The sequence below is a fragment of the Piliocolobus tephrosceles genome, chromosome 1 (genome assembly GCF_002776525.5).
Source record: "Piliocolobus tephrosceles isolate RC106 chromosome 1, ASM277652v3, whole genome shotgun sequence".
In the NCBI taxonomy this organism is placed as follows: Eukaryota; Metazoa; Chordata; class Mammalia; order Primates; family Cercopithecidae; genus Piliocolobus; species Piliocolobus tephrosceles.
Genome location: NC_045434.1, coordinates 160,540,576 through 160,558,837, shown reverse-complemented (window position 1 = coordinate 160,558,837; position 18,262 = coordinate 160,540,576). Strand labels below are relative to the sequence as shown.

The window sequence follows — 18,262 nt, the reverse complement described above, 5'->3', positions numbered from 1 at the left end:
CGCCACAACTGCACCATTGTACTCCAGCCTGGGCAATAGGGCGAGACTCAGTCTCAAAAAAAAAAAAAAAGAAATAATACAGTCTAAAGTGTTTTGTTATAGCCACAAATGAACTAAAACAGGTTCTACAGGAAAACAATGACTTTTTTAAAAACTACCATTTTCAGCATCTCATCTTCCTTGTACTCAGCACAAAGTCACACTTTGTATAAGGCATACTGCATCCAATTCCAAATCAGCAAAAATTTTTGAGGGCATACTCTGTTTAACATACTACTGGTACTATAGGAGATTAATAAAAGTCATTTTTCCTCAAAAAATTTATGAGTGAAAAGTCAAATCCATTGTTTAAAAGTTAAAAACTAATACAAAGCAGTATATACAGTATTAGAGTGGCATATAATAAATATCAAATTCATGAAGCATACTTTACCAGTCTGTTAAATGTATTTATAAAATTCATAAATGTTTCAGACATTATGCTACTTTTTTGAATTTCTGCTGCTTATATGGTTACTGGTCCTTTAAGGAAATCCACTCTGTTATATTAATAGGAATGAAAAGCAATTTCTTCCATGATGAACAGAATCTTTAAAAAACTGTGACAAAGAAAGAACCCAGCATACTTCCAATAACTTTCTACATTATAACACTTATTTCCATTTTCCCTCCACACATCCTCATCTTTCTGATTTGTGGCTGTTTGTCTCCACTTAACATAGGAGACTTTCTTTTCCTTTTGTTTTGCAGAATATACATCAGTGATTTTGGTATAATTAAAAATGCCCAGGTCAGGCATGATGGCTCACACTTGTAATCCCAGAACTTTGGGAGGCCAAGGCAGGCAGATCACATGAGGTCAGGAGTTCAAGACCAGCCTGACCAACATGGTGAAACCCTATCTCTACTAAAAATACAAAATTAGCTGGGCGTAGTGGTATGTGCCTGTAATCCCAGCTACTTGGGAGACTGAGGCAGAAGAATCGCTTGAACCTGGGAGGCAGAGGTTGCAGTGGGCCGAGATCGCACCACTGTACTCCATCCTGGACGACAAGAGCAAAACTTCATCTCAAAAAAAGAAAAAATTCTCATTTTTCTGATAAAAACCTTGTATTGTCTAATCTATCCTTCATGACATGTATAAAAATATAAGGAGGCTGGGGGCAGTGGCTCACACCTGTAATCCCAGCACTTTGGGAGGCCAAGGTGGGTGGATCACCTGAGGTCGGGAGTTCGAGACCAGTCTGACCAACGGAGAAACCCCATCTCTACTAAAAATATAAAATTAGCCAGGCGTAGTGGTGCATGCCTGTAATCCCAGCTACTTGGGAGGCTGAGGCAGGAGAATCGCTTGAACCTGGGAAGCGGAGGTTGCAGTGAGCCAAGATCGAGCCACTGCACTCCAGCCTGGGCGATGAAGACACCATCTCAAAAATATATATATATATTATATGGTATTTTATATATATGGCATATTATATATATGGCATAAAAGAATGAGTGTCTTTAAATCTTCAAAACTCCCTTATGAATAACTATATATATGTAGTAGTTATAAACAATAGTTACCCACAGCTGAAGGATGGTATGCTATACATGTATCACTGATTTAGATTTTCTTGACTGTATTCTATGTATTATTTCATGCCATGCATCATCATTCATATTATCTGTATATTTTTAGGAACAAAAAATAGAACTTCCAAAGTTTAATAACAAATAGACAAACTCATAAAAGTATTTTCAGTAAATACAGCAACATGTAAAGCTTACTTTAACAATATGGGTATTACACTTTGTATTGTTTCTGTTCAAAGACAAACTATAACTAGACTCTTCGATTTTTGTTATAAACACTGTGAAACAAAGTACGGTATTTTTTATAGGTCTTGAATCCATGCCCGATACATTTATGGGATCACAGTCCAACAGAAACACATTGCTACTCACCGGGAAATAATATTTAATGGCAAAAAAGAAAGAAAGAAAGATGGAAAGACAGAAAGACAAGAAAGGCAAGAAAGAAAGAGAGAGAGAGAGAGAGAAAGAAAGAAAGAAAGAAAGAAGGGAGGGAGGGAGGGAGGGAGGGAGGGAGGAAGAAAAGAAAGACAGAAAGGAAAGAAGGAAGGAAGGAAGGAAGGAAGGGAGGGAGGGAGGGAGGGAGGGAGTCAGTCAGTCATGGAGAGAATGGGGAAGGAAAGAAAAATAAAAAAAAGAGCCAGGGCCATGCACAATGGCTCATGCCTGTAATCCCAACACTTTGGGAGGCTGAGATGAGAGGATCACTTGAGCCCAGGAATGCTCCTCTAAAACTGATGATGTCAACATCAAATGTGAAATATGTTAAATGACATGAAGAATAAGGCTACCCATCTTATTTGGCTATGCTTGAAATGGATTTATTATAATCTCCCTTGATTTGAAAGCAGTCTGAACTGATCATACCTGTGAAAATGTCTTATTTAGGGAAATTTACTGCAGATGTTTACACACTCTATTACTTAATGTGATAAACTCCTAATCCCAGATGATCTTCAAGTTAAATAACTAGAGGCCAGGTGCAGTTGCTCATGCTATTTTTACAAATAGCCCTTTGGAAGGCTGAGGTGGGCAGATTGCTTGAGCTCAGGAGACCAGCCTGGGCAGCATGGCAAAACCTTATCTCTTCAGAATATACAAAAATTAGCCAGGTATGGTGGTGCACACCTGAGTCTCAGTTACTTGGGAGGCTGAGGTGGGAGGATCACTTAAGCCCAGGAGGCAAAGACAGAGGTTGCCAGTGATCTCAGATCACACCACTGCACTCCAGCCTGTGCGACAGAGTGAGACCCTGTCTCAAAAAAACAAAAAAAAGTATTTATTGTAAAAAGTTCAGGTATAAATGAATCAGAAAGCAGTGGCTGAATCAAATTAGTTCTATAGTTCTATAATTTGATATAACTAAAGCTACAATGCAATAATATCACCAAAGAAAGAACCTAGCATGAAAATATTAACTAAATGGTTCAGTTTCAAAGACACTTTGAATTCTGGGTATCTTAACTCAAAGAATCCCAATAATACATTAAATTCCTTGGATCCTCACTGAAAGTGAGAAACTCATTTCTAAGCATATGTGCACAAGTACCTTAGCCTCTTCATGCCTGCATGCCTGTCCCACAGTCAGAGAAGGCAGGATATTTGGTTAGGCATATGTTTACGAGTACAGACAGGAAAATTCCAACTTTAAAACCAAATATTTTCCTTGTTTAATTCTGGTATCTTATTGGTCCATATGCTGCCTCCTCCTCACAGTATGGTATCCCAATCTCCTAGATTGTGACTTTCTTTTAAAGCATAATGATAACATCAAGCAGACAGAATTGAAGAGTGGAAATACTATATGAGAAAGCAGAGCAAAACAGATGATGCTCTAAATGCACACTGACACACTTGCTGAAGATGTTAGGTGCTCCATAAATGCTTGTTGAAATGCTGTTTGTCAACATTTGTTGTGAAAAATTCATCTCTTTCTCTAAGAATCCTCATGAGTTAACCACAATCAGTTCTACATAATTTAACAGAAAACATCTGGTGGCACTTTCAAATGTTACGGACAGCATTTCACAAACCATGCCTGCCCCCAGCCTCACTGCAGCAGGAGAAAATGAGACTAAGGAGAAAAGCAAGATAAGTTATCAGGAGAGCCCCAAACATGTGTATCATTTGTTTACACATATCTGGTCTACATTCTCAGATTTTCTAAAGAACGACCCCCCCGCCCCCCGCCTTTTTTTTCCTTTTTAGCTTAAGCTAGCTGGATTTCAGTTTCTGTAATTTGCAAACAACACAATACTAGTATAGAGGGCCTGTCCAGTGCAAAAGAAAATCTTGTCTCTGCCTCCACAATGTCCATATGTATAACAGAATCCTATCAATGCTTTTATGGTAATTGACAAGGTGACAGTAACTATGAGGAAAAGAAACAGTCTGAAAATCAACCACAATCCCTCTTGGAGACAACATATCTTAAAAAGCTTTTGAGAAGTTATTCAGTAAAGAAACTTCTTTAACTCAGTTGAACTCACATTTACAAATCATATTTGAGCATGGAATCTTTTTTAATGAACTTCTTATGTCTTTGAGAACTACTAACTGGTAGAGCACTAGTACATGAAGACAAATGAAAACAACCATTCATATCTGCTTCCTTGTTTACTAATCATTTTAAGTATAACAGGAGATCACAGAACTCAATTTTGAATGTAAAAGTAGTTTACATTCTAGATTGAGAAACTTACCTGCATTGAAATAAGAATGAAATCAATTAGGCTCCCAATTCCACAAAATCCTACAGTGCAAAACTTTAACAAACCTAGAAAAGAAGGTAAAGTCATTTATAATCTGGAAAGTCTTCTAAATATTAACAAACTGTTCCATTTTCCAATAAACCATTACTTTACATATACATAATGCTCTTTATATCAAGAACATAAAAGTAACACTTTAAAAAATCAAATCTTCATCTGAAAATGAGAAGAGTTTAAAGGAACCCTCTACACAGAAATGCCAAAAAACAATGTATTAGTTCCCTTAACAAATAAATATCAGTAACTGAAAAAAAACCTCAATATAATCTAACAAAATTTCTAAGAGAAAAGGCCTAAGGAAATAATCTTTAAATCTCAGTACACCAGTTACAAAACATCTTTTAGTCCTAAAATCCTTAATTACTTATTTAGACTTTATACATTATGTGACCCAAAATTCACTATACATTTGGAGAGTTAAAATATATAAATTGTCATGCCAAAAAAAAAATCAGGAAAAAACACTGCTCTTGTTGCAAAATTGCAAAAATTAGCAATCCAATTACCTTTAATTTATCTTACATATTTCTTTCCTTAAGGATCTCCTGTTTATTAGCTCTATAGTCAAAATCAACAATTCTGTGCTGATCACTATATACGGCTTTGTCCTTGGTCCCAACCCAAGAGCTTAGATGCTAAAACAGATGATAACAGAGTATCTAATATGGGCCATCTACAACAATATCACCCAAAAACAATTGTAAGAGGCGGATTGGGGTGGCCTGGGGGTGGGATGATTAATCTCTTATGAATTTAAACTTGAGTTTCTTACAAGACATCTCATATGAGATATAAAAATGGTATAAGACAAGACTCTTGGTGAAAATGTAGTTCCATATATCAACTACAAATAGATGCCAGCTAAAAATCCTGTGAGGATGAGATCACCTCCCACAACCTGAGAATACATAAATAAGACTGAACTATGTTGGGACATTAGATGACTTCTTCCCCCACATATAGCAGAATAATGTTGTTAAGTACAGAAATAACATGGTGGCAATAAGTTAATAACTATTAAAATACAGAAATAACTAAAAAGTTTGCTTTTCGTTTTCCTCAAAACATTTACTTACCTAACATTTTATCTTTGATTACTATCTGTCGCATAGAAGCCCCATTAGGGCAGGGCCTTTTATCTGTTTTCTCTTTGAGACAGAGTCTTGCTCTGTCGCCCGGGCTGGAGTGCAGTGGCCGGATCTCAGCTCACTGCAAGCTCCGTCTCCCGGGTTTACGCCATTCTCCTGCCTCAGCCTCCCGAGTGGCTGGGACTACAGGCGCCTGCCACCTCGCCCGGCTAGTTTTTTGTATTTTTTTAGTAGAGACGGGGTTTCACCGTGTTAGCCAAGATGGTCTCGATCTCCTGACCTCGTGATCCGCCCGTCTCGGCCTCCCAAAGTGCTGGGATTACAGGCTTGAGCCACCACGCCCGGCCCTTATCTGTTTTCTTTACTCCTGTGTCCTTAGTGCCAACGACATTGCCTGGCACATAGTAAATGCTCAATATTTGTTGCATAAATTGATAAATATTCTCATATTTCTGCTTCCCAAACACTCCCATCATTCCATCCATTACCTTAATAATAACTCCCTTCATTTTTTCATTAGTTGCATGGTACCATAGTAGCCCAAAGAAAATTGTCTGCTGAGATTTTATCCCCTCAGTGTATTTTATATTTCCGAAATGTATTCTTCTTCACATAGCATGTTAGTATAAATTTGAGAATGTCATAGTTTTTCTTTCTTCAATTTGTTTATAAAAAAGAACACTGGCCAGGCGCGGTGGCTCATGCCTATAATCCCAGCACTTTGGGAGGCTGAGGCAGGTAGATCCCCTGAGGTCAGGAGTTCGAGACCAGCCTGGCCAACATGGTGAAACCCTGTCTCTACTAAAAATACAAAAATTATCCAGGCATGGTGGCGTACGTCTGTGATCCCAGCCACCCAGGAGACTGAGGCAGGAGAATCACTTGAACCTGGGAGACAAAGGTTGCAGTGAGCTGAGACCGCACCACCGGACTCCAGCCTGGGCAACAAAGGGAGACCTTGTCTCAAAAAAAAAAAAAAAAAAAGAGAGAGAATATTATGTATGGTCCCTCTAAAGTTATATCTTTAACTGCTAATCCATGAAGAATAGGTAATCACATCAGGGCTTTGCCTTTTATTCTGCCATTTTCAAGATTGTTCTTCCTTTTAGGCCACTTCTTTAGAGAAGTCTTCCCTAATATGCCTGTCTGAAGCAGCATGCCACCCTATCTCTGCCCCATAACCCACTATGCTCGGCTACTTTTTAAAATTTTTTGTAGGGTCAGGGTCTCACTATGTTGCCCAGGCTAGTCTTGAACTCCTGGGATAAAGTGATCCTCCTGCCTTGGCATCCCAAAATGCTTGGATTACAAGTCACCACATCTGGCCTAAATTTCTTTTTTTTTCTTTTTATTTTTTTTCTCATACCTCTCAGGGATGAATGAAGGTTTTGATTATGATAACTGTAGTAGCAGAAATAGTGACAACAAAAGCTGGCCGGGCGCGGTGGCTCAAGCCTGTAATCCCAGCACTTTGGGAGGCCGAGACGGGCGGATCACGAGGTCAGGAGATCGAGACCATCCTGGCTAACACGGTGAAACCCTGTCTCTAGTAAAAAATACAAAAAAAAAAAACTAGCCGGGCGAGGTGGCAGGCGCCCGTAGTCCCAGCTACTCTGGAGGCTGAGGCAGGAGAATGGCGTAAACCCGGGAGGCAGAGCTTGCAGTGAGCTAAGATCCGGCCACTGCACTCCAGTCCGGGCGACAGAGCCAGACTCCGCCTCAAAAAAAAAAAAAAAAAAAAAAAAAAAACAAAAGTTGTTGCTGGGCTAACATTTATCAAATATATCTTACCTCGCTTAATTCTTATTGCCCTTCCTATCTGTGTTCATAAAGTATTTTTATATTTGAAAACCTAAAACAAGGTTAAGATGGCATTATTGGAAACTTCATTACTAAAATCATCCTTTGCCTTAAATTTGTAGAAATAGATAGACCATAGTTAACATCACACGTTTGGAGTAAGATATGCTGTAAGTCACTGTAATGATTAAACCTTCAAGTTTTTTTTTAACACTGAACTGCTAAGTTTAAATGTGTTACTCCAGGAGTTTCTTTCTTTTCTTTCTTTCTTTCCTTCTTTTCCTTTCTCCTTTTTTCCTCCTTCCCTTCCTTCTTTCCTTTGCAGGGTCTCACTACTTCCAAGGGTCTCACTGTGTTGCCCAGGTTGGTCTTGAACTCCTGGCCTCAAGTGATCCTCCTGCCTTGGCCTCCCAAAATGTTGAAATTACAGGTGTGAGTCACCACACCCAGCCTCTTGATTTTTTAAAACAGCTTGATTGAGCTATAAATGACATACATTAAAATGACATACAATGACATCAATGACATACAATGACATACAATGTACGTATTTAAAATGTACTATTTGATAAATTTGACACTTGTAAACATCTGTGAAACAATCACTATAATAAAAAAAGAACGTTATCTGTCACCCCTAATAGTTTCCTCACGCCCCTTTGTAATTTCTATTTCTTGTCTCTCCTTGCCCCAGTCTTTCCCCAGCAAGCACTTATCCGCTGTCACTATAAATTTGTTAGTTCCTTAAACTTTTAAGTATCATCTCTGATCTGTTCTCTAATTTCCTTAAATGTATTACTCCAGGTGTAGGTAATATTTACCAGTTCCAAAGATATTCTTCCCTTATCTAATATTTTATCTCAGCAGAAACCTCTCATGTTCATTTTTGTGAAGCATCCTTAAGAAGGGGTTTTGTAGCAAAATATCTAGATTTTCTTAAATTTATCATCTTACTCTGTTATGGGTGTTATTACATTACTTTGCCAATAAACATATTTCTATGTCATTGTTTTAAATGGCTGCATAGTATTCTGCTCTGTTATACACTGTACCTTAATTTTTTGAGACAGTTCCTCCCTAGTGAACATTTAGCCTGTTTCTAGCTTTTTTGATATTCATATGACAAATATTTATCAGAGTCGTACCGTCTGTCAAGTTCTGTTCAGGACACCAACTTGCATAAGACAGATAAGGCTTCTGCCTTTAAGAATGTATATTCGAGGCCAGGCACTGGCTCACGCCTGTAATCCTGACACTTTGGGAGGCCAAGGCAGGCGGATCACCTGAGGTTGGGAGTTTGAGACCAACCTGACCAACATGGAGAAACCCTGTCTCTACTAAAAATACAAAATTAGCTGGGCACATCCTGTAATCCCAGCTACTCGGGAGGCTGAGGCAGGACAATCATTTGAACCCAGGAGGTGGAGGTTGCGGTGAGCCGAGATCGCACCATTGCACTCTAGCCTGGGCAACAAGAGCAAAACTCCACTCAAAAAAAAAAAAAAAAAAAAGAATGCACAATCCAGAGGAAGACTAAAGTGAATGAATAAACAAATCCCTGAGGCTAACAGATTTATAATTAGCACTATGAAGGAAAAAAAAAAGCTATATATAAGTAGGACTACTGCTTTTCATAACCATGAAGAAAGATTAAGTTTAGTTTTAAAATGGGATTTTTCATTCATTTATTTTCTTTTTTGTGGAAATGGGATGTCACTATGTTGTCTCTGCCGGCCTCAAACTCCTGGCCTCAAGCAATCCCCCCACCTCAGCCTGCTGAGTAGCTGAGTCTATGGGCACACACCACTGCACCCGACAAAAAACTGAATTTTAGATTTTGTCTTAACTACTTTCATTGCAGTCAACATTGTAAGAATTTTTTTTAAGGCAGTGATCATTTAAAATAAAAATGCCTACATTTCTTAACCTTGGATTCTTAACAGAAATTAAAATTTATTTAAAATATTTATAAATTTTAAATTGGCCAGGCACTGTGGCTCTTCCCTGTAATCCCAGCACTTTGGGAGGCTGAGGTGGGAGGACAGCTTGAGCCCATGAGTTCAAGAACAGCCTGTGCAACACGGTGAAATCCCATCTCTACAAAAAAATACAACATTAAGTCAGGCGTGGTGGTACATGCCTGTAGTCCCAGCTGCTCGGGCAGAGCTGAGGACAGAGCATACCTTGAGCCCAGGAGGCTGAGGTTGCAGTGAGCCATGATCGCACCACTGCACTCCAGCCTGGGCAACAAAGTGAGACCCTGTCACAAAAAGAAAAAGAAAAAGAAAAAATATTTTATTGCTTCTGATACCTAAAAGGATAACTTCTGATATCTAAAGGACCCAACTCCACAGCAAGGTACTCAAAGCATTTTATGATCAGACCATAGACTACCTCTGTAGGCAGTGTCACCTCCTGCATGTTCTTCCTACACGATCAGCTAAATTATCCCCTAATCTCTCAGTGTACACCTATACACTTTACACATGCTGTTCCCTGCCATGCCTTCAACCTCTGTAATCTTTTCATCCTTCAAAACCTAGCTCAAATGTCACCACATCTAAGAACTTCCTTCAGTCAACTGCGTCAGTCCCTTTTCCTTACTCTCACAGCATTTTGTTATGGTTCTGTTATGGCGCTGTACCATAAATTGGCCTACTAACATGTTTATTTTATTTTTAACCAATATACACTGTGACCTTCATCATTATTTCCATATCACTTAGTTATTTAAATATTGAATGTTTAATTAAATAAACAAATATATATAGTACTTTATGACTTTTACTTAGGAACTTACAACACTGAGTTTTAGTACAGCTATCAGAAATATACCTACCATCAATTCCACAGTGAAGACTTCTCTTTGATCTTTTGTGGGTAGCAACATGGAAGAAATAAGGTTAGCTTTGCTAGCTAGAAGGCAGAGCATTCAAAAACTTTAAATTTGCTCAGTGAAGGGCTAATATACAAGCAGACTACTACAGTAAATAAAGCATGATCTCTGGAGCCAGAAAATTTGGGTTCAAATTGAGGTCACTAGCTGAGTGTCCTTGGGTAAATCTCTTAATCTCGTGACAATTTTCCTATCCATAAAACAAAGATGATAACAACAAGTATGTCACAGAATAAAGGAAAGCCTCTAGACTCAGTAAATCCCTTAACCTCTCTGGTGACAGTTTCCCTACCTGTTAAAGAGGATTTAAAGAGGATGATAAACTCAGAGGGTTGTAAGGCTTCAATAAGGGCAGGCATGTGAAAGTACTGTTTAAATAAAAGCTATCGTAAAATGTAAATAGTTTTCATAAGTATTAGTAACTATGGTAAATGTGATTACAGCAAGAAGGAAGATATAGAGAGCAGGGCTAAGGGTGATAGAAGTCAGGCTCCCACTCCAGCTCAAGCTAGTCACCAAAGTTCCAACCCCAACTTGTTCTGAAAGAAGTGCATAGTTTCTTTTTTTTTTTTTGAGACAGAGTCTTGCTCTGTCACCCAGGCTGGAATGCAGTGGTGCGATCTCGGCTCACTGCAACCTCCGCCTCCTAGGTTCAAGCAATTCTCCTGCCTCAGCCTCCTGAGTAGCTGGGACTACAGGCGCCTGCCAACACGCCCGGCTAATTTTTTGTATTTTTAGTGGAGACGGGGTTTCACCATGTTAGCCAGGATGCTCTTGATCTCCTGACCTCATGATCCACCCACCTTGGCCTCCCAAAGCACTGGGATTACAGGCGTGAGCCAACGCGCCCGGCCCAAGTGCATAGTTTCTAATCCCAGGGCAATGGTGAAAGAGATTTGGGCAGAAGGAAATATTTTTTGGAGTGGTAGAGGATGTACATTTGTTCATAAAACATTTACTAAACATCCAGTGTGTGCCCAGCACTAGCAGTGACAGTTCCAGTCTACTATCTTAAGTAAATGCCTACACTATCTTCTGTGTGTTTTCATAAAGGTGAAAACACAGGAAAAGTCAGTATTTCTTACCTAAGCTGAACTGTTGGGCTAATTGATAGCTCTATACTCACAGAAGAATGTTAACTACTCAACTCCAATTATAGAGAACTTACAATAAATACACAGATATTTAATCTATAAGAACACATACAATTATAAGGATTTTTTTTTTTTTTAATGAAACATACGCACCCAAGGCAGGGTATCCAAGGTAAAATCGATCTGCTCCCAACCATCCAAGAAAAAGAGACAATGCGACCGCCACTTTGTATGAATAGCCATTTCTGCAAAAAATTAAAATCTGAGTGTCATATTCATATATTTCCAACGTGAACATTTTAGAAAACAAAATTATTAACTACTACTTATTTGTTAATTGGTTCATTCATTCACTCAATTAATGTTTTTTGGATGCCTACTGTATGTCAGGCACTATTCTAGGCTACTGAAATGTATTAACGAATAAAAACAACAAAGATCCCTATTCCCGTGGAGCTTACAGGCTAGTGATAACAAGCAATAAACACAAATATATTTCAAAAGTAAATCATATGTCAGAAAGTCAAAAATGTTACGGAAAAAAAGAAGTAGGGCAGGCTGTGTAGAATGCCAGGAGCCATTTAAATGGCGTGGTAAGAGTAGGCCTCATTGAGAAGGTGATATTTGAGCAGAGACCTGAGGGAAGTGAATGAGATGGCCATGCCATGCTTCTGAGGAAACAGTGTCACAGGCAAAAGAGACAGGCAGAACTATCAATTTGAAGTCAAATTTCATCATGTAAGATCCCTGCTCATAATCCTCTTTCATGTGTGTGTGTGTGTTTATTGCACTGCATATTTGTATGAGTTAGAAAAAGTAGTAAGTGGCCCAGAGATCCTGTTTATGTGTCTAACGTTATAAGGATGTCAAACTTTATGCTGAAGGCAGTAGCACCCCATCTACAATGGAATAGGGCACCAAACTAGAAGGAGAAAAATAATTTAGAAGGCAATGCAAAAACTAACACTGAAATCTAATGGGCAGTAACAGTGGGAGAAAGAAGTGAACAAAATTGGGAAATACTAACAAGGCAGAAGCAAACAGGCTACATGTGGGGAATGAGGGAAAAGGAGAAGTCAAGAATGACTCCAAGATGGGCACAGTGGCACACGCCTGTAATCCCAGCACTTTGGGAGGCCAAGGTGGGTGGATCACCTGAGGTCAAGAGTTCGAGAACAATTTGGCCAACAGAGTGAAACACAGTCTCTACTAAAAATACAAAAATTAGCTGGGTGTGGTGGCAGGCACCTGTAATCCCAGCTACTTGGGAGGCTGAGTCAGGAGAATCGCTTGAACCCAGGAGGTGGAGGTTGCAGTAAGCCAAGATCGTGCCATTGTACTCCAGCCTGGGCAACAGAGTGAGACTCTGTCTCAAAAAAATAATAAAAAATAAGTAATGAATCCAAAAGTTTCTGCTTAAGAAACTGGGTAGAACTGGTGCCATTCAATGAGATGAAGGAGGAAAGGATTTGAAGATAAAGAAAACAAATGCACTTTTAGACCTTATATATATAAAATATATATAAAGATGATAATATATTGATATTTAATTCAATTTTATTTCTTTTTTTTTTTGAGATGGAATCTCACTCTGTTGCCCAGGCTGGAGTGCAGTGGTGTGATCTTGGCTCACTGCAGCCTCTTCCTCCCAGGTTCAAGCGATTCTTCCACCTCAGGCCCCTGAGTACCTGGGAGTACAGGTGCACACCACCACACCTGACTAATTTTTGTATTTTTAGTAGAAATGGGGTTTCACCATGTTGGCCAGGCTGATCTCAAACTCCTGGCCTCAAGTGAACCACCCGCCTTGGCCTCCCAAAGTGCTGGGATTACAAGCATGAGCTACCATGCCTGGTCCAATTCAATTTTAGACGCCTATATATATATAGTATATAAAGATAGTTAATATACTGATATTCAATTCAATTCAATTTTAGGACATATATATGTAATATATATAAAGATTGCAATATATTTTATATGTTAGAGAGCTTAAGAAACAATGGGGCCAGATGTGGTAGCTCACTCCTATAATCCCAGCACTTTGGGAGGTTGAGGCAGTTGGATCATATGAGGCCAGGAGTTTGAGACTGGCAGCCTGGCCAACATGGTAAAACCCCATCTCTACTAAAAATACAAAAATTAGCCAGGCGTGGTGTTACATGCCTGTAGTCCCAGCTACTTGGAAGGCTGAGGCATGAGAATTGCTTGAACCTGGAAAGCAGAGGTTGCAGTGAGCCAAGATCACGCCACTGCACTCCTGCCTGGGTGACAGAGCAAGACTGTCTCCAAAAAAACAAAAAAGAAAAAAAGAAAAAAAACAAAGGGAGAGTTGGGCACAGTGACATGTGCCTGTAGTCACATGCCAGTGTGTCCAGCTCTCCCACTGTTGTGCCTAATGAATATTACCATATTTATATATATGTTATATATGATATAAAATATATAATTATATATGAAGATGATAATATATTTTACATTAAATATTATATTGCATATTTAAGATGGTAATGTTATATACTATATATTACTATATATAATATACTAGTATATATTATATATAAGCATATATATGTTTTACATAATTTTGTTTTTTTTTTTTTTTGAGATGGAGTTTCGCTCTTGTCACCCAGGCTGGAGTGCAATGGCACAATCTTGGCTTACTGCAACCTCCACCTCCCGGATTCAAGCAATTCTCCTGCCTCAGCCTCCCGAGTAGCTGGGATTACAGGCACCCGCCACCACACCCGGCTAATTTTTGTATTTTTAGTAAGACGGGGTTTCACGATGTTATCCAGGCTGGTCTGGAACTCCTGACCTAAGGTGATCCGCCCACCTTGGCCTCCCCAAGTGCTGGGATTACAGGCATGAGACACTGTGCCTGGCTATTTATATATATTAAATCTGAGGTCTAAAATTTAATATAAAACATATCACCAACTTTTTTTTTTTTTTTTTTTTAAAGACATTTATTCAGCGTCACGATCAGACTATTACATTTAGCAATCAACAGCATGGGTGCAAAAAAAAAAATCTACATTAAAACCCTTTGTTGGAATGCTTTACACTTTCCACAGAACAGAAACTAAAATAACCTGTTATACAATTAGTCACAAATACAGTCCTCGAGTTTTTTGCCCATACACATGAGTATTTGTCTAAAACATGTCTTCTTTGTAGCAGCTAGGCCCTGCCACCACTGTGCTTGGCTGAGTTCACAAATCTATTGTAACCTGTAGCTTCCCTGTCACTTCTCTGGCTCTCCTCTCCTGCTAAGCTTTGTTTCCTAATTAAAATCTTCTGCCACTGCCATAGCTACTGCTGCTGCTGGAACCGCCATAGCCACCTTGGTTTCGTGGTTTTGCAAAGTATTGGCCTCCACCGCCATAGGGGCCAGAGCTTCTGCCTCCAAAATTTCCTCCCTTCATGGGTCCAAAATTTGAAGACTGATTGTTGTAATTGCCAAAATCATTGTAGCTTCCACCACCTCCAAAATTGCTTCCATCATTACCAAATCCATTATAGCCATCCCCACTGCCACCATATCCACCACCACCACGGCTGCCACCAAAGCCACCACGACCACTGAAGTTTCCTCCACGACCGAAGTTGTCATTCCCACCGAAACCACCTCCACGACCACCACCAAAGTTTCCAGAACCACTTCGACCTCTTTGGCTGGATGAAGCACTAGCCATCTCTTGCTTTGACAGGGCTTTCCTAACTTCACAGTTGTGGCCATTCACAGTATGGTATTTCTGAATGACAATCTTATCCACGGAGTCATGGTCATCAAAAGGTTACAAAGGCAAAGCCCCTTTTCTTGCCACTGCCTCGGTCAGTCATGATTTCAATCACTTCAATTTTCCCATACTGTTAAAAATAATCTCTTAGGTGATGTTCTTCAGTGTCTTCTTTAATGCCACCAACAAATATCTTTTTCACAGTTAAGTGGGCACCTGGTCTTTGAGAATCTTCTCTTGAGACAGCTCTCTTTGGTTCCACAACTCTTCCGTCCACCTTGTGTGGCCTTGCATTCATAGCTGCATCCACCTCCTCCACAGTGGCATATGTGACAAACCCAAAGCCCCTGGAACGCTTGGTGTTTGGATCTCTCATTACCACACAGTCCGTGAGCGTTCCCCATTGCTCAAAATGGCTCCTCAGGCTCTCATCAGTTGTTTCAAAGCTCAACTCTCCAATGAAGAGCTTCCTCAGCTGTTCGGGCTCTTTAGAAGACTCTGACTTAGACATGACGGCAGGGAGAAGAGAGACTTTAACGATGCTTCTTCGGCGGCGTCCACCGGCCATCACCAACTTTTTATATGGCATATATATATACAAAGATGGTGAGAGAAGCCAAAGGGGTGGATGAATGAAAAAGGAAGAAGGACCAAGGACATCAAGACTTAAGGAAGAAGCAAAGAAATAGGAATGAAGGGACACAGAAGAGTGTTTTATACTGTAAGCCAAAAAAAGAAAGTTTTTTAGGGTTTTTTGTGTTTTTTTTGAGATTTAGTTTCACACTTGTTGCCCAGGCTGGAGTGCAATGGCACAATGTTAGCTCACTGCAACCTCCACCTCCTGGGGTTCAAGTGATTCTCCTGCCTCAGCCTCCCAAGTAGCTAGGATTACAGGCATCCACCACCACTCTGGGCTAATTTTTGTATTTTTAGTAGAGATGGGGTTTCACCTTGTTGGCCAGGCTGGTCTCAAACTCCTGGCCTCAGGTGATCCACCCGCCTCAGTCTCCCAAAGTGTTGGGATTACAGGCCTGAGCCACTGGGCCTAGCCAAGAAAGATTTTAAGAAAGCCAAGAAAGTACTTTAAGAAAGGAAACAGCCAGGCTGGGCACAGTGGCTCACATCTGTGATCCCAGCACTTTAGGAGGATGAGGTGGGAGGATCATTTGAGGCCATGAATTTGAGACAGAAAAGACTGGTCAACACAGTGACACCTTGCCTCTATATTAAAAAGAAAGGAGAGAGAAATAAGGGAATAGCCAAATGCTGTAGAAAGATTAAGATATGAGGCCGGGCGCGGTGGCTCAAGCCTGTAATCCCAGCACTTTGGGAGGCCGAGATGGGCGGATCACGAGGTCAGGAGATCGAGACCATCCTGGCTAACACGGTGAAACCCCGTCTCTACTAAAAATACAAAAACTAGCCGGGCGAGGTGGCGGGCGCCTTTAGTCCCAGCTACTCCGGAGGCTGAGGCAGGAGAATGGCATAAACCCGGGAGGCAGAGCTTGCAGTGAGCTGAGATCCGGCCAATGCACTCCAGTCCGGGCGACAGAGCGAGACTCCGCCTCAAAAAAAAAAAAAAAAAAAAAAGAAAGATTAAGATATGGACTGTAAACATTCCTTCGATATATCAACAAAGATTGCTGGTGAATCTCAGCATGGCCAAAAGCCATACTACATTAGACAGAAAATCCTGTAACAGATAAGTATTATCAAAACAACTTTCAAAAAGCTTGGCTGGGAAGGGAAATGAAATTAGAAAAGCAATTATCTATATAAGTAAATCACCCTAAAGAATAATCTGAAAACTGGTGGTATAGCAGAGATTATTCACCGAGCCATTTCTCTTTCTCTGTTGCTCAGGCTGGAGTGCAGTGGCACAATCTTGCTCTCGGCTCACTGCAAACTCCACCTTCCAGGTTCAACTGATTCTCATGCCTCAGCCTCCTGAGTAGCTGGGATTACAAGCACGCACCACCATACCCAATAATTTTTGTGTTTTTAGTAGAAATGGGGTTTCACCAATTGGCCAGGCTGGACTTGAACTCCTGACTTCAAGCGATCTGCCCGCCTCAGCCTCCCAAAGTGCTGGGATTACAGGCATGAGCCACCGCGCCCAGGCTCATTTCTCTTTTTCTTATGAATATACAGCTAACCTACATTTCCTAGCTCACCTTGCACTTAAGTGCAGCCATAACTGAGTTTTGGCCAGTGGAAGGAGGATGGAAGTGTACGCCATTTCCAAGTCTGGCCCATAAAATACTCCTATAAAGGTTTCCCTCTCCTCTTTCCCACCTGCTGGCTTAGTGGAAAGGACTCAAAGGACTACAGAAAGCAAAGCCACAAGACAAAAGGAGCAAGGCCCATTCATGACTGCATGGAACAACTATGGCGTCACCAACACCACCCAGACCTCCAAGTTAACCCAAATGAAACTATGACATAATACTAATATAGATGGCCAGTATAAATAGGTGGGTGGCTTGGTCATCAATCAGGCATGGTTATCAGACTTTAGTTTCTGAAGAATACATTACAGAATATTTGCAATACTAAGATGAAGTTTTAACCAAGTATTAACCTATTATATATAGTTTTAAAAACAATATGCTAACAGGAGTACAAAGAAAATACGAAACTGGAAAAGGGACACCTAATGAACAAGAATGTATCGCTGAATCTTTATTCAGTAGCTGCACAGCAGCTGGCCTTTTGGTAGGCACGTACCTAATATCCCGATAAAGCAAAATTATTTATCAGGTTATCTTAGCTTTGCCATTCTTACCATCAAAATTACCCATCAGTCTAACTTCCACTGTTCTGATGAGCAATGCTCATTCTTTTTCTTTTATTTGTTTGAAACTGGATCTGGTTCTGTCACCAAGGCTGTAGAGCAGTAGCCATGATTTCGACTCTCGAGTAGCTGGGACTACAGACATGCACCACCAGTTAACTTTTGTATTTTTTGGTAGGGATGCGGTTTTGCCATGTTGCTCAGCTGGTCTCAAACTCCTGAGCTCAAGCAATCCACCTGCCTTGGCCTCCCAAAGTGCTGGGATTACAGGCGTGAGCCACCATGCCGAGCTGCAAATTCTGTCTTGAAATTGTAAACTTAGGCCGGGCGCGGTGGCTCACGCCTGTAATCCCAGCACTTTAGGAGGCCGAAGCGGGTGGGTCACCTGAGGTCAGGAGTTCGAGACCAGCCTGACCAACATGGAGAAACCCCATACCAGCCTGACCAACATGGAGAAACCCCATCTCTACTAAAAATACAAAATTAGCCAGGCGTGGT

At 40.4% G+C, this 18,262-nt stretch overlaps 1 protein-coding gene and 1 pseudogene across 2 annotated transcripts in view; both read right to left on the bottom strand.

The window, feature by feature from the left end:
* The window catches only part of TM2D1 (TM2 domain containing 1), a 41,918-nt gene that overhangs the window by 9,483 nt on the left and 14,173 nt on the right, over positions 1 to 18,262 (bottom strand). The window contains exons 4-5 of the mRNA XM_023187413.1: positions 11,381 to 11,472; positions 4,281 to 4,354 (exon numbers count right to left, since the gene is read on the bottom strand). Of these exons, the coding sequence (XP_023043181.1) occupies positions 4,281 to 4,354; positions 11,381 to 11,472 (166 nt within the window). The remainder of the gene's footprint in view (positions 1 to 4,280; positions 4,355 to 11,380; positions 11,473 to 18,262) is intronic.
* Positions 14,195 to 15,553, bottom strand: LOC111523078 (annotated as a pseudogene). Its single transcript, XR_002725427.1, has one exon. The product of XR_002725427.1 is annotated as a heterogeneous nuclear ribonucleoprotein A1-like (transcript).